This window comes from Anolis carolinensis, chromosome 4, assembly GCF_035594765.1.
Source record: "Anolis carolinensis isolate JA03-04 chromosome 4, rAnoCar3.1.pri, whole genome shotgun sequence".
In the NCBI taxonomy this organism is placed as follows: Eukaryota; Metazoa; Chordata; class Lepidosauria; order Squamata; family Dactyloidae; genus Anolis; species Anolis carolinensis.
In genome coordinates, this window is record NC_085844.1 from 189,598,401 (window position 1) to 189,626,057 (window position 27,657).

Here is a 27,657-nt window from a genome sequence, read left to right on the forward strand (position 1 = left end):
TACAAAGTAGTGGCAGATAGAGAATTTTTTTTTGAGAGGCACAGCTTTGGGACAAGGTGGGGTGGAGTAAGAGATATAGTGAAGTACCAGCCCAGAAGGATTAGAAGCACCAGGCATGGTGCGGATGAGGGAGATCCACACACAAACGTAGAGGGCTCACATGTACGAGCTGCCAAGCAGAGCCCACCAAAGAGAAGGCTCCAGCATACTCACTCGGAGCCTGAAGAGTCCTCATCCACTGTGCCAGTCTTTATGCTCATAGTGATGGGTGTCAAGCCATTAAGCTGCTCCTGTAACGTCTGGCGAGGTCGGGGTGCCCCGCCCCCACGGCTGCCATCACTGCCTGAAGAGCCATGGGATGACACCATTCCTGAGCGACAGCTGGCGAGTTTGTTGTGGATGCGCTGGATGCTGTTCTTCTCACTGATGGGGGGTAAGCACTTCTTCTTTAGGATACCTAGAGAAAGAATGTGGTGGAGCCAAGAGAAACAATTCCTGAGGTGGATTCTCAGCCAAGGACAAAGCACCACACTGCATTTGTCAAGTCATTTGCCTTTCCATAGCTGGCCAAGTATGTTAGGTGGAGAAGATAGTAGAATAGATGAAGTCTATGGCATGAAGCCAAGCAGTCCACGTAACTGGCCTGAGGTGAATCAGCCACACACATGCACAGTTGTGCAATGTTATATTACATCATACAATTTGTGGCAACATTTGACTTTTTCTGCCTACTTTCTGCTAAGAGGCTACATCAAATTGAGGTTGGAGTGAAATTTACTGAGACATCTGATAGGAAAGTGACAAAGAATTGTGACTGCCTGTTGTCTGGAGCAAGACACAGGTGAGTCTAAGCAGAGCTCAACATCCTCTGCACTCAGAAAAAGACTATCCAGATCAGACAGCATGTCAAGTTACATTCTGATTTTAGGTTTTTTCCCTGACATTAAGTCTAGTTGTGTCCAACTTGGAGGTTGGTGTTCATCTCCATTTCAAAGCCGAAGAGCCGGCGTTGTCCATAGACACCTCCAAGGTCATGTGGCTGACATGACTGCATGGAGCACTGTTACCTTCCTGCCACAGTGGTACCTATTGATCTACTCATGTTTGCATGTTTTCGAACTGCTAAGTTGGCAGAAGCTGGGGCTAACAACGGGAGCTCACCCTGCTCCCCGAATTCGAACTGCTGGCCTTTTGGTCAGCAAGTTCAGCAGCTTAGCGGTTTAATCCACTGAGCCACCTGGAGCTCCTACATTCTGATACCTGTATAAATTATGCCAATCAATAAAATAGACATATTGCTTTAACCTAATGTTTTATTTGTCATTGCCAGTCAAGCACTTGATATCTACTGAGGTCTTTTTCTCATTATACTTCACTAGACACTATACACTGACTTCTTGTTTCTGAGCTAAGATTTTCAAGATACAGAATTTATAATTAAACATTAGAGGCACCCATAAATAGAGAGGGGTATGTTCCCATGGAAGCATGTGAGTGGTTGTTTATATCTTTCAGGAGTCAAACCTTCTTACCTTTATAGGGCTGGGCAGTGGAATGAGGCAGTGAGCCCATTATGCCCTCTCTGGTCTGTGTTTCCCCATTCTCCCGAGGTATCTCTTCTGCTAATCCCATCCGGTCAATCTTGCCAACTGGCTCCACACGTAGCTTCTCCGAGCCAGCATGGCCATCACTCTCGCTTGCAGTGGTCACAAAGTCACCCGGCCAGTAAGGTTTTCCAGGACCAGGGAGGTTATCCACTGGGGAGAACAGAGAAAGGAAACATAACCTTGAACAAAAAGCACAAGGTCTGTTCTGTCTCTCTGCCTTTTCAAGACCCGTGAAGAAGCCTTGCCACATTTTATAAAGAGAAACAAAAAGAGTCACCCATGAGCATGCAATTGATATCAAAACGCTTGGTTTTGGCCCGGAGGAAATTACATTACTCTGAGATGGTAGAAAAAGGCATTTTTCCTATCTTGTGATACTATCCTTGTAAGGTTTGGCTTCCCATGGGGCAGAACATGGCCCACACTTCAGGTAGTGAATTGGGCACTTTTCCCTACACCATCAAGAGAACTGACAATCTTTTTACCAACAGCAGGGCTGTTGCCAGGCTCCAAGGACTTGGTAACAGTCATACCAGAGAACCCTCCTAGACATTTTCCCTTTATTGCAGTGGTTCTCAACCTGTGGGTCCGCAGGTGTTTTGGCCTACAACCCCCAGAAATCCCAGCCAGTTTACCAGCTGTTGGGATTTCTGGGAGTTGAAGGCCAAAACATCTGGGGATCCACAGATTGAGAACCACTGCTCTATTGGGTTGAAAATACATGGCTTTCCAGGTGTCTGCTGAGTGGGAAATACATGGCCTTCCAGATGTTGTGAGGTAGCAAGTTCCACGAGTTCTAGAATAGCTGACATTGAGAATAAAACCTGAGAAGTGGCACAGTCTCCCCCCACTGCCCACTCTCCGAGCAATGGCAAATGCTGCAGCAAGTGTGCCCTGGGATGGCCACTGAGTCCAATACCAAATTCTGGCATTACTGATGCCTACCTTGAGGTCAATGAGATGTCCAGTAAATATTTTTTTAAATCTTCCACAAGTTTGACTCCTGTTTGCATTGCTTTTTACTGCTGTTTTAAATCCCATTGATTGCTTTAATACTATTCTACAATAGTGTGATGTTTTAATACATTTGCTGTAATTTAATTACTTTTGTTTAAAATTATAGCAAAATAAATAAACAAATCAAGCAAGTGTGGGTAATAACTTGGAAGTATACTGAAGGGATGGATACACATAAATCAAAATCAATCCGATACCAATAATGAGTGTAAGGAACAACACTGCTCTAGTATTCAGTGCTTATGAGATGACTTCTTGGAGCAATACCATAAAAACACAAACACACAGGGGGAAAAGCTTTGATAGATAATTGTACCCACATGATCCTACATTCTTCTTGGGTCTTGTTCATGGATCTAGCCCTAGAATACTATACAAATTAACAGCTTTTGCCACAGCATTCTTACAGGGAGCACAGGGTGAGCATCCCTTATATGGAATTCCAAAATCTGAAATATTCAAATCCCAAACAGTCCACATGGGTGGCTGAGATATTTACACCTTTGCTTTTGAACAGTTGAGTATACAGAAATGTTGTCTCTCACACGAAACTATTTTTAAAATACTGTATAAAATTATCTTCAGGCTATGTGTATAAGGTGTAAATGAAACAAATGATTTTTGTGTTTATATTTGGAGCCATCTCCAAAACATCTCATTATGTGCAAAACCGAAATCTTAGCACTGGTCCCAAGCATTTCAGATAACGGATACTCAATCTATTTATGCTTACAGAATTGTACACCCTCCTGAATGCCAAATTTTGTGGGAAGGCTGAGACATTAACCACCTACATAACATATGTATGTAAAAAGCATAAGCAAAGAAAACATTAATCGAACTGTCCAAAATCAATTATAGATGCTCTGAAGGTGCAATCCTAATATTCTAATCTACAGTGAGACCCTCCCAAACCCATTTGCCCATCATTAGAAGGCTCCGATATTCCTGGAGGTGCTAAAAGCCATTTCCAGCATTACCCTTTGGAGTGCTGTGTGCCACCAGTTTGTCATTGTTAGGGCACAGCAAGTTCTCCCAGCAGGGTTCTCTGGGAAATTCCTCATCCTCTTCACTATCTGAGGAGTGGGTGGAGGCGTAGGATCCACTCTGGTCATCCTCCAGGGAGAGGTCACTGTCAGAGTCAGTATCACGCTCTGTGAGCAGAAAAGACAAAGGGAGGGAGGGAGGGGAGACAGAGGTCAGGATTAAAAGGATTGCTTGTCTAAGCACCACCTTGCCCCCAAAATGCCCCCCAATCTACTCATACATACTCACCCTATAATTAGTTCACAATCTAGCCTTCACAAATAGGACTTAAAAGCTCTGAAGGATTTAAATAGGATGTCTGTTTAGGGGTGGAGGTGCAACCTGACTTTGAGAATGTGTAGAAATGTTGCTAAGTTAATCATTCTTGTCAAGACAGGATGACAAGGCAATTCAATCTCCAGAGTTTGTTAGTCCCCAGGAAATGTTTTGCATCCAGTGTGAGTGTGTTTTTGTTTTAAGGTTTCTGAAATTTGTGCAAAGTGTATGTGCAAAAAAAACTACTATCTTTTCCCCATTAAAAGCAAAAGACGTATTTGCAAGAAATGAGAAGGAATAACTCATTCAAAAAATTAAAAGGCTCTCCAACACCTTTGGTTTTCAAAAGCCCATGAGGTGGTAGCAGCTATTGTTTAGCTACACATTTTATGCAATTTAGGCTAAAAATAATAATCACAAACTAAAAATTCTCTGAAGAGAAACGGAAGTGTGAAGTTTCACAAGCAAGGATTTATATGCCTACCCAATTATGAAATGATTCTCGTAAGTGATTTTGGATAAATCTTCATTGTGGCATATAATGAAACTATTTAGTGTAGCTGCTTCTCCTTAGTCCAATCCACGTATACTGAACAGCCTGAGATCCAGTGATGCCATGAAGTTTAAGTACTTTTTCATACAGTGCATAAGCTCAAAAATTTGTGGGCACAAGAGATAGTGATGCTTGTCAGTCTGGGCTACTTTAAATGACAAAGTCATGCGAGTGATGGCTAGCACTAGTCTTCAGTGTATGCTATGACTCTCAATACCCCGGTTTGGTGAACATGAGCAGGACAATACTATTGTGCTGGTTGACGTTTATTCTGGTCTGACCCAGTATGGTTCTTTCTATGTTCTTATGCAGGCAAAGTTTCAAACTGGGCAAATGTATATCTGCTTCAGCAAATACCAGTCAGAATCAACTTAGTCATGGAAAGCAGACCTAAAAGATTTTTATTTTTCCTTTCCTCACCATTGTTTTGATCCTTGGCTTCCAGAAAGAGTGAGCTGGGATCTGCAGGCCCAAGGTGCACCTGGCTGTTGTTTAAGCCAGACTCTTCCCTGTAAGAAAAAAGGCAGAAAAGTTAAATAGCAGCCCCTAGCTTAGAGTTCCCCTGGCACATGGGGGGAAACTTTGAGTGAAGGAGGAAATAAGCTACAAATGCCCCATACACACTGTTGCAATACATGGACATGCCCACTTTGAAGAAACTTCTGGTGCTGGGGGGGGGGATCCATTTCATACGGAACAGGATAAGGATCACACAAAAATATGTCTCTAATCCTGACACTAACAAGATTTCTGCTAGATGTTCGTTTGAAAAAGGAGTTTGTGATGCAATCATTATTCTGATTTAAGCAATCCAAGAACACTTTTTGCTCTGTTCCTTCCCAATGGAAGATTAACAATCTAGAAAAATCATCATAGTCTGAACAGCTGGTATTTTGTAATCCTAATGAGTGAACAAAAAGAAGAAGCAAAAAAGAAGACGCTTCAAAATGATAAAAAGAAGCAAGCTTCAAAATGGTATTGGAGTCAAAAAAAAGGCTTTAATAAATGAAAAAAATACCTAACATGTTTTAGTGGAAACCTTATCCAGGAGTACAAAGAATTCAATTTATTCAGTATTTCTAGTAAAGCAGCATTCCTTAAGTTATGACTTTAAAATGCTAGTGGACCACTTACCGCAATCTAGCTGTCCTCCCCAAGGAGAATTTTTCTAAGTAGCCCCCATATGCAATTATAACATTAATTGATTATAAGTTAATAAGACTTAAATAAAGATACAGACAAGAAAAGAGGGAACTGGCTTTAACAGCAGTGTGGAATGTTTGTTCATGAGAAGTATTCTACCTCTTTAATTAGGCAAAAGCATCCACATAAACTGAACACTGACTACAGATAAACAATAAGAGGACTCAGGTGCATCTCATGCAATTACAAGTAACAAGTTATCTGAAAGCAGTGGCTCACCCTCTCAGATCCAAAGACAGAGGCTCATACAATCAAGGTAAAGAAAGGGTAGCCAATTAAGCCTATAGTAATCACTGGTTTATTCCATACTCAAGTGAGGTCTGTCCATAGAAATGCTACTTGATTTCTGGCATTAGAATTACCTGAGCACAAAAGGGATGTAGCTGTGTTGGCTCTTGCCTGAGCGGACAGTGCTGTGCAAGGAGCCAGTGGAGTCTCCAAAGGGTGTGTGGTAGAGCTGCCCATCCACATAGGTGTTGTTGCAGTTATAAGCCTGGAGAAATCACTGCAGTTAGTGGGAAGGAAGCTCCAAACAGCAGGGAGACAAAATACTTTCCACTCCTCCCACATCCATTTCATTTCTCAGGTCCACCCCATGTGCTCTGCTGCCCTGGAGACTAGCACACGGAACAATGGCTTCAAGCTACAGGAAAGGAGACTCCACCTGAACATTAGGAAGAACTTCCTCACTGTGAGGGCTGTTAAGCAATGGAACTCTTTGCCCTGGAGTGTGGTGGAGGCTCCTTCTTAGGAGGCTTTTAAGCAGAGGCTGGATAGCTATCTGTTAAGGGTGCTTTGAATGTGATTTTCCTGCTTCTTAGCAAGGGGTTGGGCTGGATGGCCCACGAGGTGTTTTCCAACTCTTTGATTCTATGCTTTCTATGGCAGGCCTCCTCCAGTTGACTGGAGATTTTGGAAACAATGAAAGCCAGAAAACATCCTCAAGGAAGCACATGTCTCCAAGGGTGCACTGTTTAAAATTGTGTCAAAAGCAACTTGAGGCAAGTTGGTTCTGGTGTGAGAGAATTGGCTGTCTACATAATTGGCCATTGTTACCATCCTACTGAGAGGCTTCTCTCATGTCCCCGCACACTAGAGTTGACAGATGGGAGCTCACCCCGTCTCTCAGATTCGAACCAGCAACTTTCAGGTCAGCAGTTCAAAGGGTGCACTTTCCTCTATGGCAGTAGTTCTCAACCTGGGGCCCCCAGATGTTTTTGGTCTAAAACTCCCAGAAATCCCAGGCAGTTTCTACCTGGGGACCCCAGGTTGAGAACCACTGCTCTATGGTGTGTAAGATTTCAATTTTTTCTTTGCACCTCTGCTGTTTTAGATCTAGAGAGTCCTTTTTAAAATCAGGAGACAACTTGAAGTCATTACTGGATTCAAAAAATAAGTCACTCCAGCCTAAAACAGCTGAACCCAAAATATAACAAAATCGCCACAAAAGGTAAAAATAAATAAATAAAAAAAATAAGGAGTTCAAAATTCCTAGGCCTGTGGGTTGCCTTGAGGCTACGAAGAAAGGTGTGAAAAGGACTGCCTCCTGAAATCAGGGGCATGGGCTGTATAGGATTTTCAGTATTCAAAGATGTCTTCCATCATTTCATGGCCTTTCCATAAAAATAGCTAAAGCACAATAAATTAGGAGAAACATGCACCTGCACATACATTTTCTTGATTGTAATATATAACAGCTTGCTAACTCCAGCTTTTCTAGGTACAGAATTTGCAATACACCCTCAGGCGAAAAACCTCCTTGTCATATCCATCAGTATCCCACACAGTTTTTGTTTATAAGGCTGCTGGGATGTTCTTCCTCCAACACTTACAGCTGTCAAGGTAGATTTGGTGGTGAGTGTGGGGTCTGTGCCATGCTTCTTGCCACAACTGGATTTGAGAGCCTTTCTAACTTCTTTGCATAGGATGACACAGAGGAGGAAAATTAAAGGGCCCTGTTAAAGAAACAAAGGAGATCAAATGAATTGTGATCTCAGAGCTTTTAGACTGTATCCAAAGTGCAATCAAGACTGTCAAGGGAAAATAAAACCAATTTCACAAAACTATGAAACAGCATGAAAGGACATTTGTAGACTAATTTGCAAAGCCTGTTTTCTACCCCCCCATCCTGTGGCTGCTTTCTTATTACCCATTTGTTCCCAATTCCAAGTATACAGTGTATTCAAACGTCTCTCAGGAACATAACAACAGATTTGTTAGATCAAGCCAAAGTCCAATTAGTCAAGGGTTGTGTTTTCTCTCACAAAAAAGCTTCAGAAAAGCAGTTACAGAGGAGAAATGCTGCATTCCTTGCTAACCCAGGTGCTGTATCCTCTCATGGCCACAACCAGAGATTTGTACGAGGTAGATTAGTGAATCTGAAGAAGGAGATTTCCTTAGCCATCATGTCTAATAATCATCAGTCCTAGCCTCCAAGTATGTATATAGTTCCCTTTAAAACCTAAGGCATTGTGGCTACAGCCCTGCGTTCAACTGTGCTGATCTCTATCACGTAGACATGCTAAGTGAAGCACAGAGACCTGCTGTACCCAGAAGACCACATGAAAATCTTTCAAACTTAGTTACAGTTTTGGCAGAAGTCAGACTAAAGCAAACCTGTGTTTGTGTAAAAGGGAAAGAAAATGGTGAAATAGAAATGTAGATTGCAATTCTGTACATGCTAACCTGGGAGTAAGATTTGCCAAACTTAATGGGACTTACTTCCAAAATGGACTTTTGTACTGTTTGCACTGCTAAAGGAAGGCATTTGGAATTGCTATCAATGGACAATGCCTTCGTGTGTAAAAGAGAAAGGACATGTACCACTGTACATTGGGCAAACATGACTAATCTCTAAAAATTCCACACCAGCTCCGTCTCCCACACATATTATTATTCTTATAATTATATTTATTTATACCCCACTTTATCTCCCTGAAGGGGACTAATTTCCCCTGTGCCAACTATACCTGGAGACAGTTGAAGCCAGCAAAGAGGTAGTGAAAGAGAATGGCATCACTGTTGACGGATAGCAGGGCCAGCAACCAAGTGACACTGATCAGCAACAGGGAGACGAAACCTGAGCGGAGGCCGGAACTACGATTGAGAAGGAACACAGTCAATGAATTCTCACTCATACAGAACCTCCAAAGCCTCCTGTCATAAACCAGGCCTGGATTCCATTTCCTAGCTTAAACCAGGCCCCAATCCTATACCATTTCCTCTACTTGATTTCCAAGTGTGAAAATTTGGAGGACAGTCCTGGATTTTTATTTTTTTTAGATGGGTTTTACTTTGTAAAAGAAATCCAACAATGATCACAAGAATGGTTATAAAGCATCAAGCACTGGGATGAACCAGCACTGAGTGTGCCAGTGAGTTGCAAATCATAAAAGGAAAAGTGAGCTGATGCAGCATCATAAAAGAGGAAATGACAGGACCTGTAGCACTGGGAAGGATAAATAAGATGACATAATGTGCACAGCCTCCTTAGTGGCGGCCTCCTGAAATCTGTAGAATTCTGTCTCAGTGTTTATTCACCAAGTTCAAGCAAGACCTAAGGCTAACATTTTCACCTTGCCTTATAATAATGGAGGCAATCTATTGCGTGCTCTTCTGTAGAGGGTTCTAATGTAGGCATTCTTACCGGCTGTTAGGAATTGTGGGAGTTGAAGTCCAAAACACCTGGAGGGCCCAAGTCTGCCCATGCCTGTTCTTAATGGTTAAACTTAAACAGAGTTGCACTAAAGGGCCTAAAGATTCCTAGAGGGAGCATATTAATCAAACCCACAAAAAAAATCAAATATGCAAAGGTTAAACCCACAACTGTGGAAGTCCAACTGTAAATGAATAAATGTTTACAGTAGGGGGACAATTGTGTGATGAATATGATGATGGGGATATTCAGGCAGTAGGCAAGCAGCAAGAGAAACCAAGATGTCGAAAGAAGTGACAGGATGGTGCAGGTAATGGAGCAGAACTGTTGGTCCTCACAGTGGGTAAGTAGAATAGAATATAAGCAATACCAGACTCACACTGTTCCTTTCTTCTCAAACCCCTGTTGCTGAGCAGCACAAGTGGCCTTAGTGGCAAGAACATAGAGGAAGACACTCATCTGTGAGAAAAGAGAGAGAAGATAGTTTAGAACAAGTCTTCTTTCCAGTCCGTCCAACATCTTCTCAAGTCTGGCATATTTCTATGCCATTAGAGCTGCTGTCAACCCTATTCCTCTGTAATACTTTGTCCTTTCCTAGCCTTGAGAAAACCAATGTTCTTTCTGTATGATGGAGCTGGAAAAATACATTGAGTAAAGGGAAAGGCAGAAAAGTGTTTCTTCCAAGTAAGTCCTACAATGTATTCACATAAGATCAGATAACTTCTGTGTGCCCTGATGATCTTGCACCTCCTTGCCCCGATCCCTTGTATCTGTCTACTCACTGCAACAGCAAAAGCAATGGGTCCAGCGAAGCTCCAGATCAGAGTATCATAGATCGACAGCCAACAGAAGTCTGGGTTCCCATAGCCTTCTGGATCCAGGCCCACAGCAAGTCCTACAAAGGATTTAACCAGTAGAGGGAAAAAATCTTTCTCTGGTAACTTCATCACTCAAGAACCATCACTATAACAACAGCTTTCAATGGGAACAGCAAGTCTACAACTGAGAAGTCCAAAATGTAGCTTGGTAGGGTTGAGGCTCAGTCCATCCAGTTCTACCTCAGTTTTAGCCTGGGCTGGTTTGTCTATGCCTAGCTTGACTTGACTGTCAGATTCCAATACAGTGCAAACAGAGCCCAAAGTTACTTGTCATCCTCTGTGTTTGCTAAACTAAGGTTTCATAAAGTCTATGACGATAGTCATGAGCAAGAATCTAAATAATGCCCAGCCTATCTCTGTGATTGCATCTCCCCCTATGAACCAGTGCATGCTCTAAGATCTTCTGGGGAGGCCTTCCTCTCGCTCTCACCGGCGTCACAAGCATGGTTGGTGGGGACGAGGGAGAGGGCCTTCTTGGTGGTGGCTTCCCGGCTCTGGAACGCCATCCCCAAAGAGATCAGACTAGCCTCCACTCTATCCTCATTTCGTAAGGATTTGAAAACCTGGTGGTTTCACCAGATCTTTGAGTAGAGCTCACTTAGCCTTCCCAGCTATGCTCTCTCTTAGCACTTTACCCACTTAGAATCATAGAATCGTAGAGCTGGAAGAGACCTCAGGGGCCATCCAGTCTAACCCCCTGCAAGAAGCAGGAAAATCTCATTCAAAGCACACCTGACAGATGGTCATCCAGCCTCTGCTTAAAACCCTCCAAAGAAGGAGCCTCCACAACACTCTGTGGCAGACAGTTCCACTGCCAAACAGCTCTCACAGTGAGGAAGTTCTTCCTTGCCCACTCTGTCTCGCAGCACCTAACATGCCTAGCACTATATAGTTGGTCACCCCCAATGCTGAATCCTGATCATTGTATCTGGGTTATTGATGGAGTTTTGTCATTAGGTTTTAATTCTTGTTACTAATTATATGTTTTATTTATGTTCATGTGGTATAATGCCCTAATTGTTGTATGGTTTTAACTTGTTGTATGGTTCTGTTATATTGGAAACCGCCCTGAGTTCCTCAAGGAGATAGGGCGGTATATAAATAAAGATTATTATTATTATTATTATTATTATTATTATTATTATTATTATTATTATTATTATTATTATTATTATTATGATGTTTGGTGCAAGCTCCTACCTGTGATGAATGCTGGCACACCCCAGCCAACCATGTAGTAGAATCGCATGGGTCCATAGTTGATGTCACGCACCTCACTCAGCATGCGGTAGATATGCAGTGCTTCTAGCAGTGCCCAGGCAAAGGTACACATATAGAGAAAGTGCAGCAAGATGGCAATCACAGTGCAGGCAAACTGGCATGGGAAGAGAGGAAGAAGGGAGAGGAGTTAGAGAGTTCAGTCTCAACAGGCACAGATACCTAAATGAAAAGGAAGCTCACAGGTGGCTGTATATCTATCACAAGCTGCACAAATCGCATTAAGGCAGTTCAGCTGACATTTCTTGTCAGTCTCAGAGGAAAGACATGGCTGACACTAGATAGCATTGCACTGTTCTTTAGTCCCCCTCAGAGTTGTCAGCAAAGGGCCCCAAAACCAAGCATATACCCTCTTGGTGCTGCCAGGCATGGCAATGATTGACCTCATAATCTGGATCTATTCAGCCAAATTTCCTACCTTCCTCCTAAAACTTCCTTTCTTTCACTATCACCACCGCTACTACTATCAGCATCACCCCTGGAACTCACCGGAAGGTCAGCCTGGTTGATGCCCAGCAGAAAGACAAGTTCAGAGAGAAACAGTGAAACCACAAGATTCTTGCAGATGCTTTGTTGATTGGATCGCAGGACTCTTAAGCCAGCCAGGAAGAGGAAAGTGAGCAGAAGGCTACCCAAGGTCACAGCAATGGAGGCATATGTGATGGTCTTCAAGGGCAAGATCTCACCATTCTGATAGAAAGAGAAGGTTTATTTGTAGACTCATCCAGAAGACATGAATTTAGCTCTTTATGTAATATTCTTCCATCCCTGAGAGATGAAAGCGTAATCTCTACCACAGTCCCAGACCTCTTTTTACATTTTCCCCTTTCACCTCAACCTATTCACATGCATCCTAGATATAGGTCCCTACTTGTCTCACCTCTCTGCGAGAAATGTCCATCAGCACAGCAAAGCTGGTCATATGGTTACATTGGCAGCTGACGTGGGTCTCATTCCTGAAGACAACCTCACAGCCTTTAGCTGACCAGCCACCAGTCCCACTTAAGCTGATAAAAACAACAGAGTCAGTGTCTACTCATTTGGCTTTACAAAGCCACTGAATGCATTTCCCTTCCCAACTGGCTTAAATAAACTTCCAGATTTGTTATTCAGCACATGAAACTTACAGAATGGAGTGGTTCCAGAAAACACAGATAGGCTTGGTGCGCTCTTCAGTTTCCAACAGCCGAAACTGCACCGTAATGGGTTTCTCGAGGGCTCGTTGCATCAATGCATCATTGTCATGAATGTTGATGCTCACCACTGGGGTGTTTATGATGGGACGCTTAGGGACTCTATGAGAACACATGACCCATATTAAATCACATATTTATACAATGTGTATATTTCAGCCTTATTTAGTTTTGCACTTCTATGTTTTCTAGCATCAAACACGAAGCCGATATTGTTGTTATCATTATGATCCTATCCTCATTCAACACTGGAGATCTCCTATTTAGTAGACAGGAGGACAGGAAACTGTTTAAAAGTTGTTAGGGTTCCAAAGACATGAAATCTTATTCCTTCAGCCAATATAGACGAGCCCCTGGTGGTACAGTGGATTAAACCCTTGTGCCGACAGGACTGATAACTTGAAGGTTGATTACTGACTTGAAGGCTGTCGGTTCTCATGCAACCTGAGGAGAGCACGGATGAGCTCAGGCTCCATTCAGGGACATGAGAGAAGCCCCCCACAAGGATGGTAAAAACATCAAAATGTCCAGGTGTCCCCTGGGCAACGTCCTTGCAGACGGCCAATTCTATCACACCAGAAGTGACTTGTAGTTTCTCAAGTCGCTCCTGACATTAAAAAAGCCAATGTAGAGAGGACCATAACATGGATAGGAGAGAAATTTAATATACTCTCTTTGAGGTACTAAGTTTCTTTTTCTTGGGTATCTAAGGAGCCGTTATGCCCTCTGCTGATGAGTGTATGCAGTTTTGTCAGAGAGGGGACGATATTACCTCAGGCTTCGCTTATCTGTGTCATACTGCTCTGGAAGCAGACCTGCCAGAGTGCGGTAGATGATCACACTGGCAATGGCCTGGCCCTCACTCAGATCTGGATGCCTCTTCTGTCTTGTCATCAGGGCAGGTTCGTCTTCGTCACTAGAGCCAGGAAGGTGCTTGGCGTTGGGCACAGAAGAGTCTGAAAAACCAGCATGGGACACTGAGCAGAATTTTACACTTCCACAGAAGCGAGTCAAACCAGGCTAGATATTTTTATGGAGGTGTTTACTTAGTTGCAACAGGTTTTTCTTTCTTTTAAGTTTTATACCATGCTCTTCTCCAGAACAATTCCAAAATAGTGTCTCCATAATTCTGGTTCCCTCAACTGTAGGAGATATTTATGAACTTTACTTCCAGCAGAGATTTGTACATGGTATTGCTTCTGTGTTATGCTATTTCACTTCCTCTTTCTAGGTTAGTGATTGAGAAGCAAAGCTCCAAACAAAGCACAACGTTTTATCAGCATGCAACATCCATCAAAATATACTGTGGCTGGACGCTATTTGGATCAAACATTGCTGCTATTGGCTTTACCTGGAGAACTGCCTGTTAACTTAGGATCTAACTCTTAATCTAGCATCAGGTTGAATCTAAGGAAAGCAAAACAATTCTCACTGGTTTTCCTGAAAGTTCCTCAGCCTGTAGTATTCAGCCTCTTCTGTCCTAGTCTCCTTTTTGTATTCCTCATTGAATTTTATTATATGTCTTTCTACCATGTTTTTAAATAAGAAACACCCAGACAGAAAAAACAGAGCAGAAAATTCAGGGAAGGGCTGAAATTTGCCCAGTTAAAATTTCCTAGCTGAGCTGCTGAACCTGCTGACCATAAGGTCTGCGGTTCAAATTCGAGGAGTGGGGTGAGCTCCCGCTATCAGCCCAGCTTCTGCCAACCTAGCAGTTTGAAAACATGCAAATGTGAGTAGGTCAAAAGGTACTGCTCCAGTGGGAAGGTAATGGCACTCCATGCAGTCATGCTGGCCACATGACCTTGGAGGTGTCTATGGACAATGCCGGCTCTTAGGCTTAGAAATGGAGATGAGCACCAATCCCCAGAGTCGGACACAACTAGACTTCAGGTCAGGGGGAAACCTTTACTTTTACCTTAAAATGTCCTAGACACTCATGTGGAAAGTTATAGAAGGAAGAGAAAGTCATGCAAAAGTGGAATTTTAAACAGGAAGAGAAAGACTAAAGTAAGACCCCTCTATACTTGTCCTTTAATTTCAGCTTTAGCCTCCTAGTGGCAACTTTACATTAGGGAAGAAAATCCCTTTACACAGGAAAACTCATCAGAAACACAATCATGTTTACTTTGGATCCAGTTCTGGTATACAGTATTAATTTGAATCAACCATCTGCTACACAGACGTTGGCCTTTGTTTCTACAAATTCTGCCAATGACGATCAAGCTCTCCAAAAAAAGTCTTCCTGCATATATCTGCAACTGATGTAAGAAATCTGTCTTATTCCCTGCAAGACAAATTTCTAAACATATACCAGATCTGTATAAAGACTTCAGTCCAAGGTTGAGGGAGTAGGAAAATTAGTTTAGCATTTGGTATTCTGAAAAACAGTAATAGAATTCAGGATTATCTATTTGCTTGTTAATGATTCCTAACTGTCCATAGTCAGGGTCCAACATGAAAGCAAAGCTTGGATAAATGATCTGCTCTTCTCAGGCCTATTTAAGTTTTCAAGGGACCTTGACCAAATGCATCAAACTCACATTTGCCTTCTGAAGCCTTGAAGACACTTTCAGGCAAGATAACTGTAGTTTCCAGGTCTGCAGGCTTCTCGCCCCGGAGTGCTTCATAGTGAGGTAGCTTTGCACCAGCAAAGTTCATCTTCTCCAGTCTCACAACAGAAATAACTATCAAGAATAGATAGGGACATAATCTTCTTTAGATAACAAACCAATTGAATTGAAGCTTATAACTCCCAGGTTTTTTTGCCTCATATCTTTCCCTTTCCGAGGAAAAGGGCAAAATATTATGAACATTCAGCAGTGCAATTGGCCTTCTATACTGATGATTTTACCATCAGTGGCTTATATATGGCAAAATCAAGGTTTGCTTTTTTGGAATATATATGCACACACACTCCCAAAAAAAGGCAAACCTTGATTTTGCCATTTCATATTATGGATATCATTTTACTATGGCAGTGTATATAATAGAACCTCAGCATCCATATATTTTGATATCCACATGGACCCTGGAACCAAACCTAAGCATATACCAAGGCCCCACAGTATTGCTTTATTCACATTAAATGTTTGAAAATTTGACTGACTGATAAAAGGCTACAATTATGCAACTAAGATATTTTTAAGTAAGAAGGCCCTGATTATTATTCTCTCACCAATATTGGGTGTAATGATGGTGAAGGGGTTCAAGTATGTCTTGCGCATGTTCTGGGCCAGAGTGCTGGCATAGTCCTCAAAGTGCTTTAGCAGCTGTGCCGTGCCACCCTCTGACTGCTGAATCAGTTCCCAGTGACGCTTGTTGCTGTTGTCCAAAAGGGCACTGCCAACTTTGAGTAGATTCTACAGAACAAGCAAAAAGGGGCAATGAGAAACAACTGGAAGTAGACATTAATCCCAAATGCAACATAATGGGGTAGGGAGTTCTCTTTAGGATTCACAGCAAGGACAAGCAATTCCAAGAGTCTAGTGGGACAGAATATCAACTGCTGGAATTCTTCAGATCAGGCTGTTACTTTGGTACTCATGGTATTTGACAGTCCAATACTACTGAGAGCATGATCTTTATTTAGGCCAGTGGTTCTCAACCTGTGGGGTCACAGATGTTTTGGCTGGGATTTCTGGGTGTTGTAGGCCAAAACACCTGGGGACCCAAAGGTTGAAAACCACTGGTCTAGGTGTAGATGCTCCTCTTAGCTGAAATCTAGGCCAGGGGAATTCTCAAGCCTGATAATGAAATCCACTCACAGACCAAGGCAGATTGCTCTAAACCTAAATGGTGCCAGGAATCATACTGCTCAAGATGACCTGAACCTCCCTCCTTTCTTCCTCTCATAATGTCTTACAAGCACAGTCCTGGACAGTTTGGTTTTCCCCAACACATGACAACAGGGTGTTCACCATGTGTTTTCTGCTTTGCCACTTGCTTTGGGTGCCCCATATTGCACTAGATAGCTAGGTTCCGCTGTAGCAATTCTATGAAACTGCAAAAACAACCAACAGTTCTGTGCTCTAGTGCCCAATTTGCTAGCTGCTTCCCTGCTTCCTCCATGAATATCTGTTATTTTACCATGACTTTGTGATAGTCAATATGGTGTAGTGGTATGGCAGTCAGACTAAGACACCAGGAGAGCAAGGTTTGAAACCTGTTAAGCTATGGAGCCCAACTAAGTACCCTTAGGCAAGTCACACTCCCTCAGCCTAAGAGGACAACAGTGGCAAACCTTCCTTAAGTAAATATTGCCAAGAAAACCTTCTGTTAGGTCACCATGAGCTGGAGTCAACTTGAAAGCACACCACAACATGCAATGACTTCAGGTGAATTTCAGCCTAGGGATATACCTCAGTGAAGTGCACGTCCTGCGTAGCTGCCAAGCCAAAGCCTTCTTGGGTGCTCTCGTGTTTGAGGAGTTGTGCTGAGAGCAGATAAGCCACCTTGATGTCACTACCAAAGAATCTGGCTGTGTTCTGTGTGGCATTGCGAAGCTGGAGAGCCACTCGCTGAGACTGTTCTGTATCCAGAATAGATTCATTCCGCAACAGCTTCTCTGCCTACTCCGCAAGCAGGACAAAGACATTCAGTACCAGGCCCTTAAAACAGAATCACTGATCAAGTGCTATCTTCAAACTTGTCTCAGACCCTTGCTGTGAAATAGCATTGATCATAACTGCGCTGATTTGTTACATCCTGGTTCTGTGCTACTACAGATGAAATATGCAAGCACAGAATTTAGAGCTTATCACAGAATACATCCACTCTCCAGTTTCTAGTGTTTATAATTAAATGATAAGATTTGAAATGCAAGGTAATGGCTTGTTAAACCTCCAGAACTGTAAAAGGCTGAGTATAGCTATCACACAGTGGCTAGAATGCAAGGCATTCGCGCCTTGTATGGCCTCTCACTAGAGCTAAGAATCTGCACAAAAGTAGTCAATGTGCCATTTAAATTTGTGTTTGAAAAATACTTGTAATATGAAATAATATATTTACCATTGCCCAGTTCACATAATTATTTGTACCTTGATGCCAACTGCGAACTAGATCCTGTTAGCCACTCAGTATTTCCACAACATAGTGGGAAATGTGATAAAAATGAATAAAATCTAAACATACGTTTTTTGGGCGCTGAGGAACAGAGTTGGTACAAATTGTATATGTGTGTGTGTATGTGTGTATTTGCACTGATCATATATCATTCTGGCTACTATCGAAGCAAAAACAATGCACTTTAAATTGATACTATAAAACTATAACAATGAATAAAAATAAAAATACTCTATTTATAACCCACCCTATCTCCCCGAGGGGACTCAGGGTGGTTTCCAGCAAGTAACAAAGTGGCAAACATTCAAATAACAAATAAACAAACAAATAACAAATCAAACAATAGACAAATGAACTCAATATATATAAAATTATAAAACTAACCAAAAAAACCGTCTGAAAATTAAACATTAAATAAACATAAAAATAACACGTCACACACATTTACCATATGATAAACTCTTAAAAATTAGACTAAAAGGCATTAAAAGCTGAGATGGTTTACAGCATCCAACAGGCTGTAAACATTCCTTCATCAATCAGAACAATTTGTGTCACTATCCAATGAATATGATCTGTCCAGTCAATGACTTGAAGGTGGTAATGGTACATCTACACTGTAGAATTAATGCAGTTTGACACCACTTTAACACAAATGGCTTTATGCTATGGAATCTGGAGAACTGTAGTTTGGTGAGGCATCAACGCTCTCTGGCAAAGAAGGCTAAATAGCTTGTAAAACCACAACTGCCATGATACCATAGCATTGAGCTATGGCAGTTAAAGTGGTGCCAAACTGCATTTGTTCTACAGTGTTAATGCACCTAATGAGAAAACTGCTACCCCTCCATCTGATCTTACAGTGAATATTGTGAATACAGGACCAGAGAAACAGCTGCAAAGCTTTCAACATCTCGTCTTCATCCTATGGTCAAGGGACAATTATTGGCTCACCAAATGATCCCAGAGAACATGTGAATGAATCTTGAGATCAATGAAACAAAAGCATTATTATTATAATTTCTGTAAATGAATAGGGATAGTGTCCTGTTTGACACCAACACAAACATATGCAAAGAAGCAATCTCACAGATTTCTGGCTTGGTTCGGAGTCAAGCAGAAGATGAGAGAAAAGCACTTACAAAGCCTTTGAGAGGAGCAAAAGTCAGAGAGGTGCAGTTGAACAGGTTGGGTGCCATCCAGCCCTTGTGTTCATCACAGTGCCTTACAGCAGTACCTGGAGGTTGACAGAAGAGAAGGGTCACTTGAAAAGATATGTCATAATATACTTACAGAGCCAATAGATTGACCATTGCTTTTTGTTAATACTTATTGTTTCTATTATTTGTGAAACTCACTTTGTACCAAAATAGGTAGGCTAATGAGATTCCGTATTTACTCAAATCTAATGTTCACCCTTTTTAACTAAATTACCTTTTCAAAATAAGAATGTGCATTAGATTCGCGTAATATGGTAAATACTTTTTTAGGTTTCAGGGTTTTGAAAACTGAGGCGTGCATTAGATTCAATGGTGCATTAGACTCGAGTAAATACAGGTAGTTTTTGCTTTTAGAGAAGCATACAATACATGAGATAGTGATATAACTCTCCTTTGTCAAGAATTCAGAAAAACAAGGCTCTGTTCACACAAAACCAATGCAATCATTGAAGAGATGCAAAGGTGTTTAATTACCAACAGATCCCCTTGGACAAGACGCAGCTGCAGGCAAGCCAAAGCGGGTGCGTGGCCACCAAATATTAGCTTCAATAGCACGTGGACAGCTATCATAATTCACTGCAAGGCAAAACAGACGGTTTATGAGTATATATTAACTCTGTGTAGCTTGTTAACTAAAAAAACTAATTAAATATTTTAATTATAAATGCACGTGTGTAGGTTTAGATGGGAAAGTGATGAGGTATGTAAATTCAGCATAGAATGGGGGAAATGGCTAAGATGTTTTCCTCCTTTCCTCATAACACTAAAATCCAATCTGATTCAATGAAGATGAATGGTGGAATATTAGAACAGGTAAAAAGAAGCGCTTCTTTGCATAGCTCATAGGTTAATTATGGAATTTGCCCCTTTCAGGGCCTGGAAAACCCAGAAAGAATAAAGCTATCAACGGCTTCTGTTTTCAATGCCTACATAGTACACCATCAGTATTAGGAGCAAGACATCTCTCTCTACTAGTTTCTGGCTGGCAACTTATTGGATTAGATACATCTTTTGTTCTGATCCAAGCAGACTCTTCTTATGTTCTTAAAATTATTACTAGAATCTTTTCACACTAAACAGTTATACATTTATGATTCCACTTTAATTGTTATGGTGGCATCCTACGAAATCTTGGAGCCTATAGAACACTAGAGCTCCCTGGATTATAATTCTGAATGCCCATCCTCAAACTCCCAATCCCAGGAGTCCATGGGATGGCATTATAATCTCTAATGCAGAATCACTGAGCTATAGCTATTATGAAAAGACCCTGATATTTACCTCATTTACAGTGGACCACGGTGGTCCATGCCTTGGTTTCATCTAGACTGGATTAATGCAATGCGCTCTACGTGAGGCTGCCTTTGAAGACGGCCTGGAAACTACAACTGGTGCAAAGTTTGGCGGCCAGGTTGTTAACAGGAGCTAGTTACAGGGAGTGCTCGACACTGCTCCTGAGGCAGCTCCACTGGCTGCCAATAACTTTCTGGTCCCAATTCAAAGGGCAGGTTATGACCTACAAAGCTCTTAACGGTTCAGGTCCTGCTTATCTTCATGACTGTATCTCTATGAACCAGACAGGCTCTCAGACCTGTCGGGAGGACCTTCTCTCACTTCCGCCTCCATCACAAATGAAGTTGGTGGGGACGAGGGAGAGGGCCTTCTCAGTAGTGGCCCCCCAGCTCTGGAACTCTCTCCCCAGGGAGATCAGATTAGCCCCTACCCTGTCCACATTCCGCAAAGACTTGAAGACATGGATGTTTAAATGTGCTTTCGAATAATTTGTCAATTTCGTAAGTTATTACTGTCCAGTCCTAACTGTTTACAGTCCTGAGTCCAGTGCTTTAATCCCACTCCTGACCTTACTGTCCTACGTTTTGCACATGCCTTGCCCCTCCCTTGCAATTTTAATAGTCCCACTTCTTAGTTTTGATGTTTGCTGAGATTTTTTTATGTTGTCTTACTTTATTGCTTAACTGTTTGAATTATATTGCTGCTATGTTTTAATTTGTATTTGTTACTTGATTTTTAGGGTTTGGTCCCCTTGTAAGCCATCCAAAAGGGACATGGAAGCAGGTTATAAAAATAAAGTTGTTGTTGTTGTTATCTATTCAGCCAGAGACAAAGCTAGTGATTTTACCTCACCAGCCCTTCCTTGCCATGAGTTCTGTGGCTAAGCTTGGTAATGAAATCCCAAGTCTACTCTGTGCCCAAGGAAACACTACTAACCTTCACAGCCATTAACGGTGACTTCTGCAAAAGGGTTGTCACAGCGATCACAGCGGCGTCCAATGACACCAGGCTTGCAGGAACACAGTCCGGTCTCAGATTCACAAGTACGGGACAGTGAGCCTGTGGGATAACAGTCACAGAGCAAACACATGGCACTGCCCAATGGTCGATAGTGGTTGTCCTGTAGAACAACAAAAAGACGTACAAGTCCAAAGAAGTAGGAATGAAACATTCACAAAAAATTGTTGAGAGGAAGATTACTTCCCTGGCTACCTCAGCACTGAAGACATCTCCCATAATAGTTAAAGCCAGTGACAATACATATACCCATGTTAATGATTCTGCAAGTATCTATTAACAGTAAACTGTTAAGGACACATATTCTTCAGGCACTAATATGATTATGGCTAATTCTTTCTGATCTAACTCATACTTGTAACAACTCTATGACTTATCATAAACTGACCCAGAATATGAATGTGTTCATATTCCACATTAAACCATAGTTTAGCATTATGGACATGAGCAGAAATGAACTGCAATGAACCTGGTGCATGCTCCCCTTCCCTGCAAGATTTGGAAAAAGTTCAGACGTTTGCTTAATCATAATATTTGGAATGACAAAGTGCAAGTAAAAATTAACCTAGGTTGTATATAACTTCAAACCATGGTTTCCAAAACTGGCTTGTTGGAACTTCTCAAATTAATACCAGTCACTATTCCAAGTCTGGACAACAGGGCAGGTAGAAATTAAATTAAGTTTATGACACAACATCTATAACAAAATAGTAACTGAAAATAGAAGCAAAGTTTCAGAATCTCACCCAACTGCATGGGGTTAAAGAACAGGATAAAGAACATCCGGATAAATGAGCTTCAGTGAGTAGGTATCTGAATATCAGATCTCTACCTCTTATACTAATCATTTGCAAATTACATTTAAAGGAACACTGGAATTTCTTGTAAATTTATCAATTTTTTTCAATGAGAAGATCTTCGTGCAGTACAACTGGACTACCACAGTCCTGCACCATGTTGAATCATTTCAAAAAACATAATCTCTCAATTCAAGCGGGACAGTGTCTCAAATCCATCAAGACCAGAGCCATATACAGAGTGAATATACATTGGAACATGTTTCACATTCCCCTGATCAAGTTTATCAATACATTTTTATAGAAAAGAATCTGAAGGTAAGACAGTTTAAAACTCATTCGACCAAGCCAACAATTATATGAGCACAGCATTATATATCACTGATTGAGCAACCATCCCATCAATACCTCTGCACCCTCTTTCATTATCCAAAGACCTCAGCCTGAAATACTAACCCGATCCAGGAACAATAATTCATAGGCTCACCTTGCAGTGACATTCTCCATTTGTTTTGTTGCAGTCAGGGTCAAAGCCTTTGCTGACATCACAATTGCAGGGTCCACAAATAGGGTGCCCCCACCATCCGCGTGGGCAGGGTTGAGCAAGCCTGTCACAAAAAGATCACAGTCACAGTGCAAATAAATCAACAGGCCAAAATATTACTACATTACACAGGACAATACACAAAAGTAGCCAGTAGTGATGGAAGCTTCAAAGTGATGACAGCTACTACCTACAAAGACATGAACTTAAGAGCAGTTTATTAGGCACACATGTAAGTAACCATACAGAAATATGCCCCTTTACACAGCAGCATTAGGTAACTCACTTGTTCTCACAGTAAGGCCCAAAGTAGTTCTCCGGACATTCACAAGTGTAGCCATGAGATGAACTGGGCTTGCGGGCACACACAGCTTGATGTTCACAAGGATTAAGGGAGCACACATTGGCACAGTTGTCTCCATAATAACCTAAGTCAAAAAAGAAAGAAATCCTGGAAGAATAACACTGAGACAAAGCACAAGGCTTTAACTGGATAAAGTAAAGAAGGAATCATCTGCCGCAGCCACTGTAAAATGCAATGATTACAAGAGAAAGAATAGGTGGGAAAAGAAAATGCCTAATGGGACTCATCCCAAGTAAGGACTACACAGAGTTCCTGACCTTTTGCATGCTTGGTCATAAAGCCCTTATTTATTTAGATACAAATGGGGAATCAAAAACCAGACTAAGTTGAAAGACAGAACAAGATGCTTGATTGAATCTTTCTTTCACTATTTGACTAGTAAACAAAGAAAAAAGAGTGTAATTCCTGATGGTACTCAGGAGTTTTATAAGCCACAACTTTATTTTATAATAATTGGTATATGATGAAAACAAAGAATAGAAAAAAATTGACAACATTCCAATAAAATACAATATAAGTTGGTCATCCCCACTTTTTCTATCTGTACTTGTATATTTATAATTTTACTTGGACTTGATGTATACTCTATGTTGTGTTTATATTGTCTATTTTGATAAGGCCAATTGGCTGATCAATAAAATAATTTTGAATAAAATACAATACAAAGTATAATCAAACATAGTATCTGCAAAAAGTTTTAGCTAAAATGCTACACTATCAATTCTAAAAATGAATTAAGTGATGATAGATTATCATACAATACATGTGCATTACTGTTCTAATGATATCACATCTATCCTTATTCACTGTTATTATACAAGTTATACGCAGGCATCACAGTTATTCTAGCTGATCTACTGGCACTGCATTACACAAGAACAAGCTTTGAGCAGCTTTTCCCCAAGTGATGTCCTAACATGTCAAGACTACAGTTCTCACCATTCCCAGCCAGCACAATCATAGCCATGCTAAAGGAAGGATGTTGGTTGGGGAAGGTAACTTTGGAGGACATCATCATTAACAAAAACATTATCATTTATTTATTTATGTAGTGTGTAGCGCTGAAACCAAAATGAAATCATTCTAGCAGTCCTTGTGAAGAAGCTCTTCCACCATCACCCCTGCCCCACACTGACCTGGGTCACAACTGCAAGAGTAGCTATCCCAGTCGTCATTGCAGTAACTGTTGACAGGGCAGGGATTGGAGTCACAAGGGTCAGGGATACTGCAGCCATGCTCTACATTCACTTTCTCAGCCTGGTTTACATTCAGAGCCACAGCACTGGCCGACGTCTCACCCATCCTTACACCCTGGGGATAAAGACAGAGCTGGTCAGATTGCGTCATTCAAAAGAGCACAGTTTTTGAGTCATTATGAATGGGATTTGCTGTTTGAAAACTAAGAGGATCCCTTTTTAGGAACCAATTGGGATTCCTTTTTAGGAACCAATCGTTGAATGGGAGAGTATAACTATATGAGTAAAACATCAGGGAGAGACTGGGAAGCAAAGCAAGCAAATAAATCAACCATGAAGCATCTGAGAATGTCAACCCCTAGATGGCACTATGTTCCCTCAAATAGAGGCATTTGGAAGAAGTAAAGTCTCAGTTGGCATTTGAAAATACATGTAGGTGTTTCCAATTCACATGTTGTCTGAGGTACTGCACATCCAACTCACATCCATCTGCATGGTGGGCAAAGTAGATATGGTGTCATCAAGTGAGGACTGTGCAAGTAAGTGCACAAAGAAAGGGAAAATAGAAAGAAAAAGATGGGACTGTGTAATACATACTGACATTCCTATGTATACAGAATTCTATCTCAACTTTTTAATGTAAAGAGAAAGAGAAATTAAGTGCAATACAGACAAAACCTACACCTAGAGCTTAGAAAATTGACCTTTTTGAATCACTCAGGCAGAATGGACAGCCATAGTTCAAAAACTAAAGTTTCTAAGCTTAGCCTATGATATACTAAAATGTTGGAGTTCCAGAACACATGGTCACACATGTGCATAAACACATGTGCATATACTTACACTCGTAAACGTTCATTCCACTGCACAATTATTATTCTGTGGTCAAGTGTATGTTTAAAAAATTCCCAAATCCTGTCAAACATTCTAATAGACACATTGATTCTCAGAATATGTGTGGCATACATACAATTTGCTCAAAATAGCACTCAATGCCTATCAGGTTAGCCCTGAAAAATATGTCACCAGGAATATTTTGGGTGAAAAATCTAGTCACAATGAACCCAAAGCCTATAGCTGATCTATCTTGATGTAGCATTACTTGTAAACAAGGTAGGCCATTAAGGCCTGAGCCCTTCCCCAGTTACCTGCATGCAACCACGGAAGCCTTGCTGCACCTGACCCTGTTCTCCTAGCACAGCACCAATGCTTAGGTTCCGCACTTTCAGGCCATGGAGCTCACTGCTGATGTTCGCCATCACCTGGAGGAAAGACAGACAAAGCAGCCATTTGGCATTACTGCCTTGTCATTTCTTGATGAAGCCAACACTTTCCAATACTGGAACATTAACCAGGGAACTAACAGTGTAGATAAAGGCTGGAGAGGAAGGGGAGGACAGGGTGTTAACTCTGGATGATGGGAGGGCTCATGGAGGCATAATAAAAGCTTCTAAGAAAGGAGTCCAGTGTCAGAATTGCTCAGGAGAGAAGTGATGATAAAATGGACCAGAATGGACCAACAATTTTGGCAATACAAATCAACATTTTCCATGGATCCCAACATTTGTCATGTTGAGGAAATAGAATAAAAAGGCACAAAGGAGCAAACAATGGACTGAATTAGTCATTGGGCTTTCGGAGTCCTGGTGCTCACCATACCTGATGCAGACCATAGTCAAAAGCCATTAAGGCTAAGCACTGAGCGTCCAAGTAGTCCTTGTTGCTGTGCAACTCCAACTTCAGGTGGTGCCAGTCACCATCATTCACCTTCACCTGATACAACCGGAGTGCTGAGACCTGGCTGTTGGCACGGTACACAGTCATCAGCACATGCCCTTCACTTAACTGGGAAAGAAGTAAGAACAAGATGAGCAGAGCCAGCCCTGAATGAAGTTCTCCCCCCACCCCCACACACAACTTAAGGGCCATTATCCATGCCCGTAAAAATAGGCTTGAGGAATGATCAGAATCAATTCTTCAGTTTCACATCTGCTATGGGTTTCTTATGCCCTTCATGGATGAGAAAGGAATATTCAACCTAGACAGTGCCCAATCTCCACACTCCCTGTTTGTATAAGAAAGCAATCTTCTCCAGGCCACTAAATCATAGGATGATAGTTGGATGTTGTCTCAGTTTTGAAACTTACCCCAAGAGTGATGCTAGAATGTTGACCAGCTGCAGCATGCAGGAGGATGCCATTGCTCTGCCTTGTGCGGAACATGAGCCCAACATGCCATGGAAGTGTAATGACCAATGCCAGGTTACTCCAGGTTACCATGCTGTTGCCCAGGAAACGCTGTGGACTTGCCATTTCTTCAGTGGGTAAAACAAAAGGTAAGTCAGCAAAAGTCTGGCCTACTGAATAACTAAGGAAGCTTAGCAGTCTCAAATACTATCTCTATATTACCATAAGTCGAGTGTAGAATATTTGGGCAACACTTTTCTTCCTTGCTTTTGTCATGACTCTTTTCTTAGATAGCCTTAAAAGCCTTAAAAACCTGTGTTTGTTGGACTCTTTACCTTTAAAAACCTGAGTCTGGGCTGATTCTTGAGTGTGGGCTAGCTATAATTAAGGCTGCTGTTCTGCCATTGTTTGGAAGGTGAGGCAAGGCTATTGTTATTGAAAGTGTTGGCTTCCTGTTGAAGCTTTCTGAGCCGGAGTTCACGCAGAGGTGAGGAGAGGAAGTAGGAAACCCACCACTACAGTAAAACACATTCTTACAGTATATACAATAAACAAAACAACATTAAAAATACACACACAGGAAGGTGGATAGCATTCTGCCCATAACACACACAATCCTCCTCGGTCACTTCACTCACCAAGAGATGGACCAACAGCAAATACTTGCCACCACATGCACCAGCTGTGGCATGTTCTGTTTTTTCACACAAAAACTAGTCAACTACATCTGCTCCAAATGCAAACAGATGACTCTGATGGAGCAGAGGATCCAACAGCTCGAGCACCGTATTAAGACCCTTAAGGACATTCAGGCACTCGAGCTCTTCTTGGACACTGCACAACATGCTGCTGTAGATCTGCAGCCTGCATCACACCAACACCACCATGACCATGATCAGGAACCTTATGGGGAGATCAACTCAAAGGTAGACAACCCTCAGGCTTGGGAGGAGGTCACCCATAGAAGGAGACACAGGACCAGGCAGCCTCCGCAGAACTCCTCTGCTCAGCTGCATTTACACAACAGATTTGAAATTCTAACACCATTAACATACAATCAGGAAACACATCTTGTGGAGGACCACAGTTTCTTAGATACCACTCAGTGGGCCACCCTTGATCAATGCGCAGGGGATAGCCCTGACGGGGACAGTGCATCACCACATTCACACTTATGTAATCATGCAAATGCTCCATCCCCAATCGTAGAACATCCTTGGGAGAGTAATGGACTCTCGGATGTATCTCAATGGATTGTCATTGATGAATGCACTGGGGATGTTGAGGAGG

At 41.8% G+C, this 27,657-nt stretch overlaps 1 protein-coding gene across 2 annotated transcripts in view; it reads right to left on the bottom strand.

Annotated features, from left to right (window-relative positions):
- celsr2 (cadherin EGF LAG seven-pass G-type receptor 2) overlaps nucleotides 1-27,657 on the bottom strand; it is a 132,528-nt gene that overhangs the window by 6,026 nt on the left and 98,845 nt on the right. For both annotated transcript variants that reach the window (XM_062978412.1, XM_062978411.1), the window contains exons 9-34: nucleotides 26,329-26,495; nucleotides 25,841-26,026; nucleotides 25,330-25,443; nucleotides 24,122-24,296; nucleotides 22,908-23,049; nucleotides 22,565-22,685; nucleotides 21,200-21,383; nucleotides 19,445-19,546; nucleotides 18,893-18,987; nucleotides 17,048-17,257; nucleotides 15,865-16,048; nucleotides 15,230-15,373; nucleotides 13,459-13,642; nucleotides 12,621-12,788; nucleotides 12,374-12,500; nucleotides 11,983-12,183; nucleotides 11,416-11,590; nucleotides 10,120-10,232; nucleotides 9,717-9,796; nucleotides 8,652-8,778; nucleotides 7,515-7,637; nucleotides 6,045-6,175; nucleotides 4,900-4,988; nucleotides 3,605-3,778; nucleotides 1,533-1,757; nucleotides 214-457 (exon numbers count right to left, since the gene is read on the bottom strand). In XM_062978412.1, coding sequence (XP_062834482.1) covers nucleotides 214-457; nucleotides 1,533-1,757; nucleotides 3,605-3,778; nucleotides 4,900-4,988; nucleotides 6,045-6,175; nucleotides 7,515-7,637; nucleotides 8,652-8,778; nucleotides 9,717-9,796; nucleotides 10,120-10,232; nucleotides 11,416-11,590; nucleotides 11,983-12,183; nucleotides 12,374-12,500; nucleotides 12,621-12,788; nucleotides 13,459-13,642; nucleotides 15,230-15,373; nucleotides 15,865-16,048; nucleotides 17,048-17,257; nucleotides 18,893-18,987; nucleotides 19,445-19,546; nucleotides 21,200-21,383; nucleotides 22,565-22,685; nucleotides 22,908-23,049; nucleotides 24,122-24,296; nucleotides 25,330-25,443; nucleotides 25,841-26,026; nucleotides 26,329-26,495 — 3,985 coding nt within the window. The remainder of the gene's footprint in view (nucleotides 1-213; nucleotides 458-1,532; nucleotides 1,758-3,604; nucleotides 3,779-4,899; nucleotides 4,989-6,044; nucleotides 6,176-7,514; nucleotides 7,638-8,651; nucleotides 8,779-9,716; nucleotides 9,797-10,119; nucleotides 10,233-11,415; nucleotides 11,591-11,982; nucleotides 12,184-12,373; nucleotides 12,501-12,620; nucleotides 12,789-13,458; nucleotides 13,643-15,229; nucleotides 15,374-15,864; nucleotides 16,049-17,047; nucleotides 17,258-18,892; nucleotides 18,988-19,444; nucleotides 19,547-21,199; nucleotides 21,384-22,564; nucleotides 22,686-22,907; nucleotides 23,050-24,121; nucleotides 24,297-25,329; nucleotides 25,444-25,840; nucleotides 26,027-26,328; nucleotides 26,496-27,657) is intronic.